The following is a 19,100-nucleotide window of genomic DNA, read 5'->3' as shown; positions in this document are numbered from 1 at the left end:
AATACTGAAGGGAACAAGCTATGATTCATTTCAAAAGGTTCATTAGTTTTTTTTCATTCATGTACGCCAATTCAAAGAAATCATAAAAATGAAAAGTCGAGAAAAGAAGATAAAGTTTGTACTATAGCTGTCCGGTCACAGCGTAACTACCTAACGCTTGCCTACCTTTGGCTTTGTATCTACGGAAATATTGAGAATTAGGCTCTGTAACTTTGTGTGAATATTCTGAAATATATTAGGAATCGCTTAAAACGAAAAACAAAATTGATTTTTTTGACCTTATAAACCAGGCTCCCCCCTTAACGTGACAACGTCATAAGAAAATACTGATGGTATGGTTGTATTTTTCAAAAGAAAATTTAAATTTTATTTGTTTGATAGATATTTTGTATGGATAAAGGAAGGAGCTAAATGGAATCGCAATGGAATTGATCAAGTTACATTTACACAAACGTGAAAAATCACGAAAGATTTATCGAATTCATGAAAGATATGTTCAATTTCGATTGTGCATCAGACGTTAATAAGTCAACAACACTAGGAGGCACCATCATCGATTTGCCCTTTTCAAGATACTTTACACTCGAAACACCCCCTTTCATTTCCTACTTTTCCTATCATCGTCCTATTCTCAACAGAGAAATGGTTCATTACCATGCACACAGGAAGAAGGCATATGCAAATACAAATATGTATGTGAATTTATATACAGAAAGAAACGACTGGCGCGCTTTGTTAAACTCGGCCAAAACCGCGTAAGCGGTTATCGCGCCAATTAAGAAGAAGAGAGAATTTATATTCATATGCACATATACATACATATATAGGTATGCTCACTCAAGTAGGAGAGAGCCAGATGTCGAACGTTGCCGAACGCGGGGGCCGATTATGCCTCTTTGTCGTTCGTTCCGCGCATTTTTTGGTGCGTGCAGCTACATCAAATTATAAGGCGTTATCACGTCAAAAATTGTAACTTAAAATCTTGAAAATTGATGAAGTTATACCCAATACAATAAGTGCAGGTAGTGAGTAACAACGGCCAATGAAAACTTGAAACGCGTTTTTCTCAAAACGACTTTTCTGAACACGGTGACCTCGATTTCTCGCAGACTTATAAACCGATTTTATTTTAATTTTTACATGTATTGGCTATAGTTGTACATAGTCGTTTTTAAAAATTCCAAAAATTAATATTGTTTCAAGCCTTTCGAAAACAAAAAAAAAAAAGGGTGGAAACACAAACTTATTTTTAAAATAGGCACCATTTTTCAAAAAAAAAAAAAAAAAAAAAAAAAAAAAAAAAAAAAAAAAAAAAAAAAAAAAAAAACCATGTATGACGATAGCCATAGATGTATAGATTAAGAATTTTTCTTTTAGCTTTTGGCGCTGCTGGACGTATGTAACCCCTTAATTATAATATATTAATGCTCCCTTGTGGGTTCCAGTTCAGTGTCGCAAGGGAGCAGAGGTCGCGGTCGACCAAAAAACACTTGGAGAAGGTAGTTGTTGCGTGAACTAGCAGATGCCGACATCTCTTGAGACGGTGCAAAAACAACAGCACAGAACCGTGTACGATGGAAGAGTCTTGTCCAGGCCCTATGCTTCCTAGAGGAGTTGGTTGGTTGGTTAGAGTGGTGATTCATCCAGAATCCAACTAGCGGTTCCGCACCATTTTGTTGCCACATCCTCGTTACCAAATTGTTTAACAGTTATTTACAGCAGGACTATATCCAGTCTGTGCGGTTTAGGAACCTTATTACGTTGTTGACGTCTAAGCCAGACAGCTGCTCGAGACTCTCGAACAGCGGTTTGCCCAGGGTTGACATTCTGTCCTTCCATAGGGCAGGGCATTCACAGAGAAAATGGAAGATTGTTTCTTTTTTCTCCGGTTGTTTACAACTATGACAGTATGTGTTGTGAGGGATGCCCATTTTGGCGGCTTGTTCTCCGATAGACCAGAAGCCAGTTATGACTGCCGTAAGTCTACAGGTGTCCCGTCGTTTCATGTTTATTAATATCGACGATTGCTTGAGGTTGTAGGTGGGCCATAACGTTCTGCTGATTTTGCATTTCGTCTGGTCTCTCCATCTACACTCTGCAATTCGAAGGTATTTTAGGGAAATTGCATTCTTGACCGCACCTAGTGGGGTGAATACCGATTCTGCAAGAGCGCTATTCATGGCAGATTCCCCTCTTGCCAGTTCATCTGCTTTTTCGTTACCTTCTATGTTCCGGTGTCCCGGGACCCAAATTAAGGTTACTCTATGGTTTTCACTCAAGTTGGTGAGGCTATTCCTACTTTGCTCCACCACTTTAGAGGTTGTTATAGTCGCATCCAGCGCCTGGATTGCAGCTTGGCTATCCGAAAGAATAGCGATATTGCCCTTAAAAGAGAAATCTGCGATTAGTAACCTACAGGCTTCCGCTTGGAAGACGCTACCGGTATTAGGGAGACGCACAGATTTTTCAATTCCAAGTCTCTGAGAATATATACCAGCTCCGACATCACAATCCATTTTACTGCCATCTGTATAGACTGTGGTATCGAAGTTGTTTAGAGAGAATCCCTTATTCCATTCTTTTTTAGATGGAAAGAGTGTGGCAAAAAGACCCCATATTCTTCCAAGCATACGTTTGCAGGCATATAAAGCAATTTCTGCTTTCCTTACCCCTTCTTCGACGTTTAACTTCCAGCTAAGTTTGGAGTCCAGAATTACTCCTAAGTACTTTGCACTGGTTGATAGAGGAGTAAATAAGGACAAAAAAAAAAATCATATTAATGATTTTATTATGATGCCAGCAGCTGAGCGATGAATGAACAAAGAAAATAAAGCCTATGCTAAGTCTTTAGCGGCGAATTTCTTCAGATTTCCAACATCATCAATCATGTTGCAAAAAAAAAAACAAAAAAAAAAAAAAATTAAGATATTACTGATGAGGGTTGGTGTCGAAATTCTGTATGTACAAAATTCTAAAAACAAAATTCTGCTTTTTAAAATTCTGCTTTTTTTAAATTCTGCTTTTTTAAAATTCTGCTTTCTAAAATTCTGCTTTCAAAATTCTGTATTACAAAATTCTGTATAAAATATAATGTTAACAATGTTAAAGAGGTAATGTAATTATTTAATTTATTATTATTATTCGAGATATTAAATAAAAAAAAAATAATAATAATTTTTTCTTCGTCGAATTCCTTTTCGCGTGGGCGGCCTTCGGCCGCGCTTCAAAAAAATAACCCTCATCAGCCAACTCCGGCTACGCAATTCACCGTATTTTTGCGTAGAACTTCTTTTCGCGTTGGCGGCCTTCGGCCGCGCTTCAAAAAAATAACCCTCATCAGTCCAACTCCGGCTACGCAATCCACAGTATTTTTGCGTAGAACTCTTCTAAAAAAAAAACGAACAGCTGCGAAGAATTATTAAGAAAAGAAATGAATTAAGTCACACTACATATTTAAAATAAATTGCAAAAAATATTGTAATTGGCTAAACTAAAATATTGTTATCGCTTAAACATACCTATATGTATATTTATGAATTAAATGTTTATTTTGTTACTTCTTGTATGACGAAAATCACAAAACTTGAATAAAGCAGAATTTTTCGCATTAAACATGCAGAATTTTGAAAAAGCAGAATTTTGGAAAGCAGAATTTTAAAAAGTAGAATTTTAAAAAAGCAGAATTTTAAAAAGCAGAATTTTTTTGCAATTTACAGAATTTTGTCATCCAGAATTTTGTAATACAGAATAATGACACGCTCCCACTGATGATACCGGGGGCATGAGACGAATTCTATTAAATTGTCGAATTAACGTTAAAAAGTAATGCAAATGAAATAATTGATGTTTATAGGTGTAAGAGCCGAAGTTGACAACACACAAGAGCTAAGTTTAATGTAGAGAAGTGGATCTCCACTGTTTTTCTGATGTATTATTTAATAATAATAATAATCAAACAGCTGTACTTACTCTAGAATTACACATAATCTCAAACAGGTTTTTCAAACACTTTATTGATTCATAGTTGATGGTGGCGACATTGTTGGGCACATCGGGCATTTATTGTTGCCATCAACGAAATTTGGAGCGCCCCCTGTAAGACAAGAAGTCAATAAGAAAAAAATGTATAAAAAAATAGAATTCAGTTTTCATGTTTTCTTGAGTAACATTTGAATTTATTGCCTTGCAAACTGACTTTCCCCACTTGCTTACTAACAACAAAGCAGCATTGCCTTGCCACTTACATTCATACTTCTCAAAGTTTATTTCCCTCCCAATCACATTAACTCATAAAAATGTGCTTCCTCCTTTCACTTTGCAACATACGAGCATTTTGCCCCACCCCCCTCAACTTACCATGCATATTGGAATGTCGTGTATGTGCTGTTGGTGGATGCATTAACGGTGCAACCATAGTCTCCCCGCAATGCAAGCGAGCGTACGGCGGCGGCGGCAATGGCCCCGCACCTGTCGCATTCGCGTGATACAGATTACTGACGGCGTTGTGCGCAGCGCTGCGCAACATATGATACGGCGGCGGTGGTGGTATGGGAGTTGGCGCTGGCGTAGTTGGTGTACTACTACTGCTGCATTGACTACCGCCACTGCTACTGCCACTACTGCTGTTGTTAACGCCGCCGCTCAAATTGCGTGCTGCAGTATTGGAAATTTGCTGTAGCAGTCGACAATCGGCAGCGGTGTAAACCGAGCTGCTAGTGTCGTGTTGTTGGGCATATGAACCGTGTCCGCTATCGCTGGATGAAACCGACCCTATTCGATGTTTTGATGATGATTTGTGCGGTGCAGTGGGTGTAAGTTGTTATTGTTGGTGTGTGGGGAATTTGTGTTGATGGCACATCAGCAGCGGCATGGCGTATTGTTGTTGTGGCGTGTGATTTTGTTCATTTTTATTTAACGTATTTATTTATTTTGTTTGTTTGTGTTTGACGGTGTAAAATAATGATGAGACAACAGAAAATTATGTATTGTAAACTAAAAAAAGTTAAAAAATGTTCAAATACCCAACTACATTTGCGTCTCAATTTTTGCAAAACTACAGTGTATGAATGTATGTACGTGGTGGATGTTTGTGTAAGGCGACACGCTGTTATACATATTAAATTAAGTGAGCAGCATCTACATACGTTTCGGGAAGGTGGTGGGGGAAAGCCAAAATAAACGAAAAATAGTAAATAATAAACAAAAAATAGCAAAAAAATCACACACCTATAGTACATACATCAGTGTAGAATTACTCGTATATTTATATGAAGCGATGACTTGAATAAGGCAAAAGCTTGACAGATTCTTAGTTAACTAAAGTCACTTCTGGTCAATATGATATTGAATAATTTATTATGTTAGTGAGGTAATGTTGATGAACAGTTCTTAAGCAAGCAATGCAGATACTCAAATAAATCTATCAACATAATTAAAATGGCCGACAGGTGCCAGTTGGAGACAGACTCGTTCAGCCGTACTGCGTTTTTGATATTATCGAGTTGAAATTTTACTGAACACAACCATAACCATAAAAAAAACTACAAGTGGTACGTACATGTACATTAGGAAAAGACAGACAACGCCATATGTAAAAAAAAAAATTTTTAAAAGGTTACCCCTACATGCGACCATAATTGTTTTTTAAATACTTGTAATAAAATATACGAAAAATTGTCTTCAGAAAAGTGTAATGATTTTCGCCGAATTTCAAATTTAATGGTTTCAAGACAAAAAAAAAATTTTAAATGACCCCTACATTCGACCATAAATACGTCTAATGGAATATACGAAATACTTTCTTAAAAAAATTTTACTGATTTTTGTCGAGTTTTAACTTTAATGGAGATAAAAAAAAATAAAAGGAGACATCGCATTAGCCCATATAATTGTGTTTTGAAATACTTGTAAAGGAATATACGAAATACTTTCCGTAATACAAAATTTTTATGATTTTTGCCGACTATTAAATTTAATGGTTTCGAGGCAAAAAAAAAAAAGAAACAAATGTAAAAAGTTGACCCCTATATTTGACCAAGAGAGAGAGAGAAAGAATATATATCTAAATGAATTCACAACATTTGCAGAGAATACAAATAGACAAAATTTACGAAAAACGGAGAAGGGTAGACCGGTGTAGGTAAACGCTGGATACAAACCATGGTAACAACGCGCACTACTCCGAGCGTTTATCACCCGCACAAACGCAGCGATTCCAGGACCACAGCAACGGCACAAATACCAATATATCCGACGCCGGGATGGATAGTACTTTATAGAACGCAAAAGCACTAGCCAGGAAACGGAAATGCGCCAAAAAGTAGGCACCAAAAAAAAAAAAACGCTAAAAAAATTGGGACCAAAAACGACCCAAACAGTAGGCACCAAGGAAATATAACGTCAAAAAGTAGGCACCAAAAATATATTTCCTACAAGTTTGCACCAACAAACAAGCGCCAAAAAGTACGCAGTGTTATTTTTCACTAGAAATTAGCAGCCACAAGGAAAAACTCTGGAAAAATAGCCTAACGTGTATCTAAGATATATGTATATAAGGTATAGCTCTCTCTCTCCTTTTCCTCAACGTTATATCTTTTTTCTCTCTCGGGGAACGAAAATGCCCAAAACGTTGCATGGCCTGGGAATTTTACTCTCCATTCTCGCTCCATCCGTCCATCGACGCCTAAGAAGTTTCACTTCAAAAAACGTTTAATTTACAATTTCTCAAACTGCTTCGAAATATCAAAACAATTAGTGAAATTTCGAACTAACAAACTAGCATTGTGTTCAGTCTTTCTTATTATTCTTTCATTAATATATTTTTCACTCACAATAGATATTAACTTTGCACTTTTGCGCCAATGTTGCCATCGAAAATTCCCCTAAGCCGCTTAAATTATTAGAATTAAGTCTAGTTGTCAATCCGCATTAGTTGCACTTAATTCCTGAGACACTTCCGTCTTTTAGGCTTTTAATTTACTGGCATTAGTATGGTACTTTAGGATGGTAGGAGCTGAGGTTTGGTGTGCAAGGGGTGTAGAAAAGGGTACTTGAGACAACGGAATTTGAAACAAAAAAATGGTCTCCAGGAGACCTGAACATTGATATGTCATACTTTAAGATCCGGTCATAAATGCTGAAGATATGACGTTAAAAAAAATTGAAATTACCTTGCAAAAATACCGTAGACTCAGGAGTGTACTACCAACTTTTTTTCTGGGCTGTTTGTTTTAGCTGCATGAGGACTATCGCTATCGATAACTATGGTTTGCCTGTCGAGAATGGCAAATTGTACCGACATTTCTGTTTAAGTAAGTTTTGGCAAGTGCTCATGAATCGTTTAACGCGAGAACAACGCTTCTAAATTGAGGAAATTTACTTTGATAAAAAAAAAAACAATAACAAAAATGAATAAATCTTTTCGCGAAGTTCATAGAGCACTGGCGGCATCGTCGGTCTTTATTTCTTTTGAAATGAGGAAGCAGAAGCCGTTACGGTGAATGGCGAGCGCTATCGAGCCATGCTGACTAAATGTTTGTTTCCAAAAATTAATCAGCTAAATATCGACGAAAATTGGTTCCAACAAGACGGTGCAACTTGCCATACAGCAAGTCTGGTGGCGCCAATATCACATACTTAGACTTGCGGTAGGTCCGTTGTGATACCACTGGAACTTCTTCCTGACACTATGGAATCTCTTTTAAACTATCCTGCGGCCAGCACTTCTACCAATCAATTCATTGCAATATTCAACCCACCATTGACGCGCTACGGCAATATTTATTGGAAAAGGCAGTGAAAAATTGGACTTATCGAATGAACCATGTAACTCGTAACCGCTCCAAACATATGCACGGTATTATATTCATATTTTTTGAAATTATTTCGTGAAATTATCTACCCGATTATTATAAAAAAAATGCATTCCAACAATATTTCTGTTTTTGAATTCTTGGTTTTGCTTTTATATTTCATTCGCTTAGTTGTTGCCAGCCCCTTCCGGAACATTCGCGTTTTTGTAACGGTATTATTAGCTCTCAAGCTCTTAAAAAACACTCGATATGTAAAAAAAAACACAAGACTTTTTTTCTGGCCATGTCCCGTACTCAGATTCCATGAAATTCAAAAATTCCATAAAAAAAGACTCTGAAGAAATGCTGAAGAAAAATTTGTTGTGCCAAATTTCCTTATGCAGTACTCAGTTCTTAAAAACTTTGCTACACATTTTATTACAACTATTTTCTAAAGTTTAAATTTCTTAGAAAAGAGCACAAGACAACCCAGGTTTGGAGCAAAAATATACAGCCCGCGAAAGAACTATAGCGGATAGCAACATTTTGATAAGTTTTGACTATTTTTTTTTTTATTTCAATTATTTTTACGAAAATACAGTTCATTTTATAACAAATACCATATCAATACAATTTTCACACTTTGTGCAAGATTTCGAAAAATTCGATAAAAATTGATTATAATTTTAAATCAGAATTTAAAAAAAAAATTTTTTTTATAGCTCATTAAGTTTTGTGTAATATTTTTTTCATTGTAACTAGTTAATATACAATGAGTCAAAAAAGTATTGGCACACTCGAAAAATCAAAGTTTTCAGTGCTATAACTTTTCTTCTCTTTTTTATACTTTCATTGGAAGAAAAGTTGCAGTTGCAAAGTTAATTTTGAAAACAAAGAAACAAGCTTCGATCAGGCACAAGATTATCTTTTTTTCTTCCTTGTTCACTCCTCTCGGGAGCATAGGGCCTCGACAAGACTTAGCCTTGCGTTGGTTTCGTTAATCTGTTTTTGATTTCTGACAGGGTAGGTGATTATAAATATATATATATAATTGGCGCATACACCCTTTTTTGGTGTTTGGCCGAGCTCCTCCTCCTATTTGTGGTGTGCGTCTTGATGTTGTTCCACAAATGGATGGACCTACAGCTTCAAGCCGACTCCGAACGGTAGATATTTTTAGCTTTTTCATGGCAGAAATACACTCGGAGGTTTGCCATTGCCTGCCGAGGGGCGACCGCTATTAGAAAAAAATCTTTTCTTAATTTTGGTGTTTCACCGAGATTCGAACCAACCTTCTCTCTGTGAATTCCGAATGGTAGTCACGCACCAACCCATTCGGCTACGGCGGCGACCTGCCTGCCGCTAATTTATCTTGTCCGATTGATTTTAGCTGAATCTCCAAGGACTTGTGATGATCACCGCAAAGAACTTCTGGAGAAACGGGCTCCACCCAAATAATGATAACTTTTACAATTATTAATGTTTTTTTTTTTTAATTTTGCTAAAGTTAAGTCGAAACATGATGTATTAATGCTATGTTTTTTTGTAAAATAAAGTAAAGCAGTTGACTAGCAAACAAAAAAAAAATTATTGAAAATAATCATTTTTTCAGTTCTCTGACTACCTCTAACCCCTCCGATGTCAAACATTTGCACATACAAAGGATAATAGCATAATTTCTCTTGAGCATTTTCTTGACAGGTCCGTACCTGCACCTGAAGAAGCTGAAGGCTTTTTTTTGTTTTTAAGTTTGTTTGATTCCGGAAATTAAATTTTACTTAAGGGAGCCTGGTTTATGAGGTCTAAAAATTGCACCTCTTTGCAATTTTTTTTTTAAGGAAAAAATTAATTTAGCTCTGTAAAATTTTTTCTATCTTTTAATGAACATTTAAAAAGTATAAAAAATTTCTGTACTGGCTAAAATAAGTTGAAAAAAATGTTTAATATAGAAATTAGTAGAGCGCTGCAACGCTGGAGGTTCCAACTGGCTTACAAGATACAGCTCGTAATTATTATCTTAAGCAAAAAAATTCAAATGGATTTCTAATTATCATGATTTTTTATTCTAGATGAACTAAGAAAACTGAGAGAAATTCCAAAATTTCAACTTTTTGGAGGTTTTAAAGAAAAAAAATGCCTTTCTATAAAAAAAAAATTCACTTCAACTTGGTATTAAAATTTTGAAAAATTTTTTTTTTATCAATTTTATTAGTTCAAATAGAAGAGAATTTAATACTGAAGGGACAAGCTTTGATTCATTTCAAAAGGTTCATTAGTTTTTTTTCATTCATGTACGCCAATTCAAAGAAATCATAAAAATTAAAAGTCGAGAAAAGAAGATAAAGTTTGTACTATAGCTGTCCGGTCACAGCGTAACTACCTAACGCTCGCCTACCTTTGGCTTTGTATTATTGAGAATTAGGCTCTGTAATTTTGGAATCGCTTAAAACGAAAAAAAAAAAAATTGATTTTTTTGGCCTTATAAACCAGGCTCCCCCCTTAAATGTGCGCGCATATATAAAGTTTGCCCAGAGCAAATTTGGTATTTCCTTATTTGTTGAAACGTTTTTTTATTTTTTTGTTTTTTGATAGACGCCCTCAAATTCTTAGAAAGTTCCCCAGCGAAGGCACCTTTTCTTTATTGTAAAATTCAATGACCTCAAAATATATTTGTAACCTTTTAATATAAAATTATTTATACCATACAAGCATAACTGTATTATTGTGTTCAAAATTTGCAACTAAGCGCGACCTTCACCAAAAGCCCTACGCTACCTGCTTACAATTAAAAACCACTTCGCCCAATCAACCATTGCGGACTAGCACTACAATAACGCAATCAACTTAATAGTCTAAGCTACTTCGGATAACTTAAATTCCAACCCACTATTGCCATTTCACTGATTTTGTTAGTAAGCAAGGAAGGAAGTTAATAGCAATAAAATTTTAGTTATGACATTTTCAAAAATTTCCTAGAAACCAAAAATAATTGAAGCAATTCTAGCTTACCGGAAGTCACAGATTTGCGCAATGGCAAGTCACGAAATGTTGTAACGCTACTGCTCTCAACTGACAGATCAACAGATGGTAATGGTGGCGTTGGCGTGTCCGAATGTGAGCGTTCATGTATGGCCCGCGCGGGTACCATATTGCCTGAGTGTAAATGGCCATTTCATTAGTATATAAAGTTCATTGAGAATGCTGAATAAAAGATTCAACCACCACTTACCTGCCGGCATCGAATTGCTACCGGACGCCAAGCGCCGATGCGAGCATGGGCTTGGCGTGGTCGATGCGCCAGGTGCTGCCGTCAAGGGCATGCCAGCCGGTGCCGAGGTGTACGCATGCGCTAGCATATGATGCGGCGTATTAACTAGCAGTGGGGGCGGGGGTGGCGGCATGCCCGAGTGTCGCGCTGTAAACGGCTGATGTGGCCGCACTTTCGTCGGATCGGAAAGTGCGAGTATTTTTTTGACGGCTTGCGGAGACGCGATGCCAAATTTTGAGTTATTATTGTGCGCCATATTGCGACGATTGTGGTGATCGCTTGTCGACGATGTCGAGCTGGTGGTGGAGAGTGTCGGCGAGGAGGGATGACGTTTGCGTAGTGACAACGACGAATTCGGTGCCGACGACGAAGACGTGTGCGAATAGATGCTCAATTGATCACCGCTGCGCGTCGATGAATTACCGGTGCCATCGCGTCCCAAACCACTTTCACCACGTGTACTGCTACTGCTGCCGCCATACGTCTGCGAATTAGAGGATGGTTCGCATTCGAGCGAGAATTTGTGCAATGCATCTTCATCGTTGATGATCTTCAAATTATTCAGGTATGCTTTGACGCGTCGCACCATTTGCGCCTCTTCGAACATTTTCTTAGGGTTGGGTGCAGCTGTTGACTTTTTACGGCGCTTGATTGTCGATTGGCCGGCATTGGCAGCGATGACGGTGCTGTGTGTGCCGCCGGCGTTTTGTGATGTGGATAATTGATTGAGCGAGAAGAGCGCATTCGACGGCGATTGACCTTTGAGTTCGAGTATAGCGAGCAGATCATAGGGCGAGGAGCACATATGAGTGAGCAGACGTACCTCCTTGGAGAGCATGCGTAACTTTTCAAAATTGATGAGACCTTCTACGCGCGTGTCATTGCCCAGATGGATGAAGGTGAGATCCTTCTTTACGATCGGATAGAATGGTATGATGGGATGTTGTGCGAGCAGCTCTGAGGAGACCAGCTGTCGATATTTGGACATATTGCGTGAGGGGTCCATTAGATCCTGCAAGTCGGAGAAGAGCCGTTGATATTTAGAAGGCAATTTTTCCCAAGTAAGGCGCAACCGTGACACAGCTGCATGCCCCAGTCCGGATATAATGGCGAACATGGAATTGAAATTGCGGCACTCCTTGCAATGACGTGCGATTTTTATGAACTGCTTGACGATCTTCATGCGCCGCACGATATTATGCTCACTGCAAATCTCAGTTACCACCCAAAACATTTCGCGGTTGACAAGCTCGGCGAATTTCGACAACATTGGCACGCCATATTTCGTTTTAAGATTGAACAGATCATCGATATATTCCGTTGACTCGATTTGCCGAAAAATAGCGAAATCCTGCAGCGTCAATTGTATGGCCAATTCATAGGCGTTCAGCTGCAGAAAATGCACACTCGACTCACGCACCAATTCCAGTGCCAATTCATCCGGCACCAGCGTCTCTGTGCTGCCATTTGTTTTCAGATAGTAGCGTGCGGCGAAACCAATTCGCTCGGCGAGATTCTGCAGCTGATCGGGTAGGCGACGCTGTTTCACCATGCCACCTTCGCCTACACTAACTTCGCAGAGCGAGTAATTGGAACTCGGGTCGTGTATGCCAAACTCCTGCAGCGCCAGCATCACAACTTCGTGCGCCGTCGTCTCCTTGTTGATGAGTAAATATTTGCACGATTGATCAGCCTTGAAGACTTTGAGCACATGCTCGGGATAGTCAGGCAGCATAGCGGAGCTAGTGGTGGAAACGGCAGATGGCCGATGCATGGAGGTAGTCAAATAATTGGGCGTGGGAGTGGGTGCTGTAGCGGTGCTGGTCGCAAGAGAGTTAGAATCTTCGTAGAGTAAGGACGAACTTAAATCAGGATTGGATTGTGATTGGTAGAGACGATTGCCGCCGACGCCACCGCATGTAGAGGAGGAACTGGATGAGGATGTGGTGAGTTTGCCGGCTTTTTGTGACATAGTCTCTGTTGGTGTGACTACATCAATGGAGTCATTCAAACCCGCACCACCGATGCTTTTATGTTGCAATAAATTCATTTTCGCCAGCGCCTTTTGTAAGCGTCGTTTTGGCGCAAGCGTCATAAAGCCACCACCCTTTGTACCACCACCACCACCACCATTCCCATCATTGCAATTTGTGTGCGCTTCCTTGCGCGCGGATGCGTTACTGACACTTTGCAGCAGATTCGACATGAAATTGCTGGCCATATTGCCGCCGCTAGATTGTTGTGACATTACTGGCGGTGGCGTCGCTGGTGCACAACAGTCCGTCTGGTCTGTGGGCAACAGCATATCTACCGAGCTGAGTCGCAAGATGTGCGATCGATTTGTTGTTGTCATATCATCCAACATGCAGCGTCCATGTAATTTGGCAATGTCGTTGGCGCAAATGCGTCGCGGACTACGTAATGATTTGGTGCCTAGCGAGCCGCCGCTGCTGCCACTGCCACTGCCGACCGGCGTGCCGGCGCCATTGCTGCCACTGCTACCGTTGCCACCCTGCTCGATGGCCAACATCATCTCTTTGAAACCCAAAAGATTGCTTTTCACCGTAATACTCAGATGTGTGCTGCTCATAAGTATTTCCATGGCGCGTTTGCTTGTCACATGTTCGAAGGATTGGCCATTCACTTCGTGTATTTGATCGCCACGTTTAAGACCGATGTCTTGTGTCTTCGAGCCGGGCACTACATGCGCTATGTATATGCCACAACCGCCACCACCCGTCGCCGCTGTAATGCCACGCATCTCATAGCCGCCGATTATATTGAAATTCAATGGCTCGTCGCGTGATGAACGCGTCAACGTACAACTGCGCATGCGCGCCTTAGCCGCACAAGCTATATGCAGTAAACGCAATTGACTCAGCAAACGCGTGTGCTCCAACCCAGCCTCGAACACCTCCAGGAACTCCATCATTTCATGATCAGCCTCAAAATCGGTGAAGTGATTATTCACCCAAAGCAGCACAACGCGCGTTACACGATCTCTGATCTCTTGCGGTGAAGCGGTGCTGCCCTTTGGCGGCTCCGCGTCACACTCAAACCATGCGAGCAGCTTCTGTGTCACCTCTTGTGGATTCTTGATGAAAATGCGTTGTGTGAGCAAAAAATCTTCCACATATGTCGGATCAGTCATTGAATTCTCCTCCACTAATTGTTGTAGCAAACGTTCTGGTGAGCCGCGTATCACCACGTGTCCACGCTTCATGCCCGCCGCGCTTGCCGCACTAGCATTACTGCCGGCACCGGCGTGCTCATTGCTGCCAATTTGACGCAACTCAGTGACCATAACTATGCGGCCATCCTCGTCTTCGTGCCGCCGCGTGTTCTCCTCGCCCTGATGTTGTATGCGATAGTAATCGGTTTGTGTTATGCAAACAAACTGGCAATCATCACATTTGGTGCGCATTACGCCGCGATGATACAACTTATCCATAGTGGGCAATATGCCAAATGAATCGCCCATTTGCAGCTCTTCCCGTGTGCCGTTCGCATGCTCGATTTCCACGGCGCCGTTGATAAGCACCGACCACGAATCGAGTTCCTCGCCATCGGACATCACCACAGTGCCGGCCTTGTCGACCACAGCAAACACCATAACGGCACATAGTGCGCGCCGCACAGCTAGTGTTATGTTGGTGAAAGCCTTCAGGCCTTGAGTGAATTCGAGCAGGATTTCTACATCTTCTTCTGTGCGTTCGGAGGGATCTTTTTCGAGGCAATCACGCACGGCATCGCGCACATTTAAACTCTAGAAAATGGAAGCGGAATTAAAGTAAAAGCAAATTGAGTGGTAATCATTCGACTCACATCCATACTCTCGGCCAAGTCCTCCTCATCGGAGTCCACTACTGACTCCACCAAACCGGAGAGATCAATCTCCTCAGCGTCCATTGATGAACCGTACACGGATGCCATTGTATCGCTGCCGCTGTATGCTGAGCTGGTGTCACTCGAATGTGAGCCGCGATTGCATTTTTGCTGCAATTCCGGTCGGGTGGGTGGATACTGCAAGACAAAAAAAAAAAAAAAATGAATATTTTAGTGATCTTAAGTAATGTTGGTTAATAGACTTTTTATTATGTATTTTGTAGGGGGTATATCTACGCGCGTTGCTATTTATATTTCTGGTCTAACAATGGAAAAATTAACATTGGTGGTCCAACGGCCTGGCATAGGTGGTAACGCTCGCTTGCTAAAACGGCTGTTTCTGTTGCGAAATTTGAAAGGATTTGCGTCAAGCGCACAACGGGTAAGAAACGAGCCGCAGCATCAGCGATCACCTTGCGGTCCGAATGCGTAAAATTATTGCTTTTTTATGTCGGAACAAACTAGCAAGTACAGCACTCAGCACTCAGACAACATTAAGTCCATTGTACTGCACTCGGGTTCCCTTTTAAGTTTTCTTTAAACCTACCCGAACTTCGAGTAGATCTTGTGGTGCCAAGGAGCCACTTCCAAAGATCTTAAGCCTGATTCGAGCGAAGGCAGGGCAGATGCACAGAAAGTGGTCCACCGTCTCATCCTCCTCTCCACATGCTTGGTAGAGTGGACTGTCTGAGATGTATACCTTTTCAATGTGCTTCGCCTATAGAAAGTACCCCGTCATCAGTCCAACCAGCTGCCTACAGTCCTTTCTGCTTAACGACAGGAGGATCTGCGACATTTTCTCAGCCTGCCAAGCTCACTTGTGAGTTGAAGTTACCCGTTTGCTAACCGTAGCTGGATAAGTAGGAGTTTAACCTGCTACAATATCAAGAACATAATTGAGTTAAGGTTACACGGATCTCACGAGGCAGTTGAAGCTCTTCGTCTTGGCAAGATAGAGCCGACTGTCGTGGGAATGAACATCTCTTTGCCTTTACACCAAGTGCTGCCGAACCTGTTAGAACCTCGTGGCGGTTTTGAACCTTAATAGCAATTGCGGTTGTAGGCGTCGCGAAAGAGAGCAAACTCTCGAAGGTAACGCCCAGGCTTTTGGGGTTACTTGCAGTCGATATTGGTTTTCAACCGATTTTCACCGTTAACTGCAATTTGACCTGCTTCACTCAGGAGGTAAAAAGGGTCGCCGTGGATTCTGGAGATTCCTCGCAGTGAAAAAGCGAGAAAGGCTGGCGAGATAAGTGTTTACTTTTGAGCACAAGCCATCAATGCTATTGTCGGACGCAATTATCGAACAATCGTCTGCATAGGAGATCAATTAAAAGCTCCCTTTGGTGGTTGGGGGAACTTCGAGATATAGAAGTTGAAAAACCAACCTGCGGCACTCCTTGCTTTAATCTGTTATTTTTCTTCTTGATATTTTTCCATAAATGGAGGGACCTACAGTTTTAAGCCGACTTCGAACGGCAGATATTTTTTTATGAAGAGCTTTTTCAGGCAGAAATAAAATCGGGCGACTGCTATTAGAAACAAACTTTTTCTTCATTTTGGTGTTTCATGGAGTATCAAACCTACGTCCTCCGAATGGTGTTCACGCGCCAACCATTCGGCTACGGCGGCCAGTTATGGAACAAAACGCACACCACAAATTGGAGGAGGAGCTCGGTCAAACTCCCAAAAATGGTGTAAGCGCCAATTATATACACATATATACTCGTATGTTGTTGTTGCTGTAGCAATTACAACAGTTTAATAGCTTTATCGTCCTCTGTTCCGGCCTGTCTAGTGCGCTGAACTTCACGCCTTATTGCTCTAGATTTCAACTCCGATTGCTCCGATTTTCACACTTTTTTTGTACCCTTCTTTAGTGGTGGCTCCTAGGCACTAGAGTTAATACTCGGCTGGACATTTTTTTAAAACCTTCGGTTGGACACCCGGGTTTGGCCTTTTTATCGTCCGGTTCGAGGATCCTTTTTAAGAGGTTATATTCATAAATCGATAGAAAATTAAATTTTAGGAAGCTACCGGAAGCTCAAGTCGTTAGCTATAGAAATATATCAAATTCACGGCCAAAGTCGAAAAAGCGAGTCTGGCCAGACCCGGCCCCCGACGGAGGGTGAAATAAAAATATTTAACTGGTGCTTGAAACAATTAAATCGAATTTATTAAGTCGAAAAATGCTATTAAATTTTTCAACTGCCTGTTTCTTGGAAACTCACGTGAACAGGAAGTCGAGAGAATGGCACTTAAGGGGGGCAGCTCCTCCAGCACTTTCAAATTTTCAATTTTTTTTTTTGCTTTAAAAAATCATTTACAATCTAAAGAACATCTTTTCAATGTTTTAAGCTTAATAAAAATATCTAAAAAGTCGCTATAAAGTCAGTGTAGTGATGAGCGTCGAACGAAAGATGAATAAGAACGTTTTTACGTGTTTTTCCGCGCTGTCGAATATAACTCAGAAAGTAAACAATTTATCAACTTAAAATTTTACAGGGATATTCTTTAACATATTGGCCTTTACATGTGCCACAAATTTTTTATTAATTATCACAAAAATATTGCTTAGATTTGTTTATAAGAAAAAGTGTATATTTTTTTTCTTTTTCACTCAAAATTTAAATTTTTTTTCGTTAAAAATAGGCGAATGCAAAGTGGATTAGCTTATTTTAATGAAAAATTTGAGTCTAGTTGATTTCAGTTGATTACAAGAGGCTGTACATTTCACGGCGCAGATTAAAGGAGCCACGTTTGAGCAGCTGTAGCGCCGCCATTTTTTTGTTTTTGTTTTTGTTTTGCGCAGCCCCCCTTAAGAGCTAAAAAACGCACGCTGTGTACTCACATGATGTCTGATATGATGATATGGATCCATTAGTTGCCAACAAATATCACTGCACTTGCTAATGTGGTCACGCCACCAACCAGTCCAAATATGTACTCTCTTTTCTACAACTAAGTTCGATTTCTAATGCAGTTCAATATAATCTAAATGATATTGACGAGGAGCCTATTGATGAGCTCGACGGCGTTGATAACGCGAATACATTAAAAATGTGTTTGATATGTACTTTTCCGTCTTACACCTTCGCGTTCGTTAGCTTAGCTGGAAGTTGAATTTTGTCGAAAATTTCTGCACAATGCCTTGTCTGACACGAACTTTTCACGCTTAATTATGTGTATGTATGTTTGTACATACTTTTGTATATGTATATAATCACTTTGTGTGCGCAGCTCAACTGGAGATGACGTCGATTATCTTTTACCGTTCTTGCAATTCGCATGTTCGTATGTATGCAGTTAGGTTTTTATGCTGCTGCTACTGCTACTGCTGCTGTTGCTATTACGGCCTTCATTCTGGTGATTTTACTTTCCACTTATGACTTTTCTATAGTAACTGTAGTGGTTGTAGTTGTTGCAGTTGTTGTTACTGTTACTGTTAGTTCATGATGTTCACTAATTGGTTTGGCGGCATTCAGCAGTCTCAGCCATCAGCCATCAACCTAACCGTTGACTTGAAGCTCTGCAAAAACACGAATTAAATTACTTTCAATTAGTACAGACCCATACATATAGACAAACATACACACACAAACATACATATGTGCGATATTCACATTAATGTGGTAAATAAATAAATAATAATATGATTATTGTATAATAAACTTATTTAGGCGCTTGATACAGACAGCACCGACAAATTGCACTGCTGCTGATGGTCTCGGACCATTACAATGCCCGATGACGGTCGCGCATAGTGCGCAGCATCATTTCACTGCTTCAATAAACTCACACATGCATGCACATTGTCTGCCCACTTGTAGCAGCATCGACATCAACATCAGCAGCAGCAGCAGCAGGAGCATCAACACCACAGCCACCCACCATCAGCAAGTGCAAAAGCGTATATGTGCGCAGTGCGCGTTTGAGTGGGGCGTTTGCATTCTTGCATTATATTGTGTGACGGCAAGCATATCTCCACACACACACACGTACGCGCATACGCACACATATACACGTAGCCAAGCATATTTGTCAGGCCCTATTTGCTTATTTGTCCGGTACCACTTGATTGCCCGCTTCACTTCACCCACTACACCCCAGCACAACCAGCAACAGCCCTGTCTATATTGCTTTTCATTTTTCACCGT

At 40.3% G+C, this 19,100-nt stretch overlaps 1 protein-coding gene across 7 annotated transcripts in view; it reads right to left on the bottom strand.

Moving 5' to 3' along the window:
* Positions 1-19,100, bottom strand: part of LOC129247753 (rap guanine nucleotide exchange factor 2) — a 42,565-nt gene that overhangs the window by 1,619 nt on the left and 21,846 nt on the right. The window contains exons 1-7 of one of the 7 annotated variants that reach the window (XM_054887034.1): positions 18,743-18,762; positions 17,795-18,472; positions 14,884-15,081; positions 11,020-14,824; positions 10,800-10,943; positions 4,357-4,770; positions 3,970-4,093 (exon numbers count right to left, since the gene is read on the bottom strand). In XM_054887034.1, coding sequence (XP_054743009.1) covers positions 4,011-4,093; positions 4,357-4,770; positions 10,800-10,943; positions 11,020-14,824; positions 14,884-15,081; positions 17,795-17,824 — 4,674 coding nt within the window. In that variant the 5' untranslated portion in view covers positions 17,825-18,472; positions 18,743-18,762 and the 3' untranslated portion in view covers positions 3,970-4,010. The other 6 variants (XM_054887033.1, XM_054887035.1, XM_054887036.1 and 3 more) reach the window with 6 other exon arrangements.

This window comes from Anastrepha obliqua, chromosome 5 (assembly GCF_027943255.1).
Source record: "Anastrepha obliqua isolate idAnaObli1 chromosome 5, idAnaObli1_1.0, whole genome shotgun sequence".
Lineage (NCBI taxonomy): Eukaryota > Metazoa > Arthropoda > Insecta > Diptera > Tephritidae > Anastrepha > Anastrepha obliqua.
This window is presented reverse-complemented; position numbering and strand designations above follow the sequence as displayed.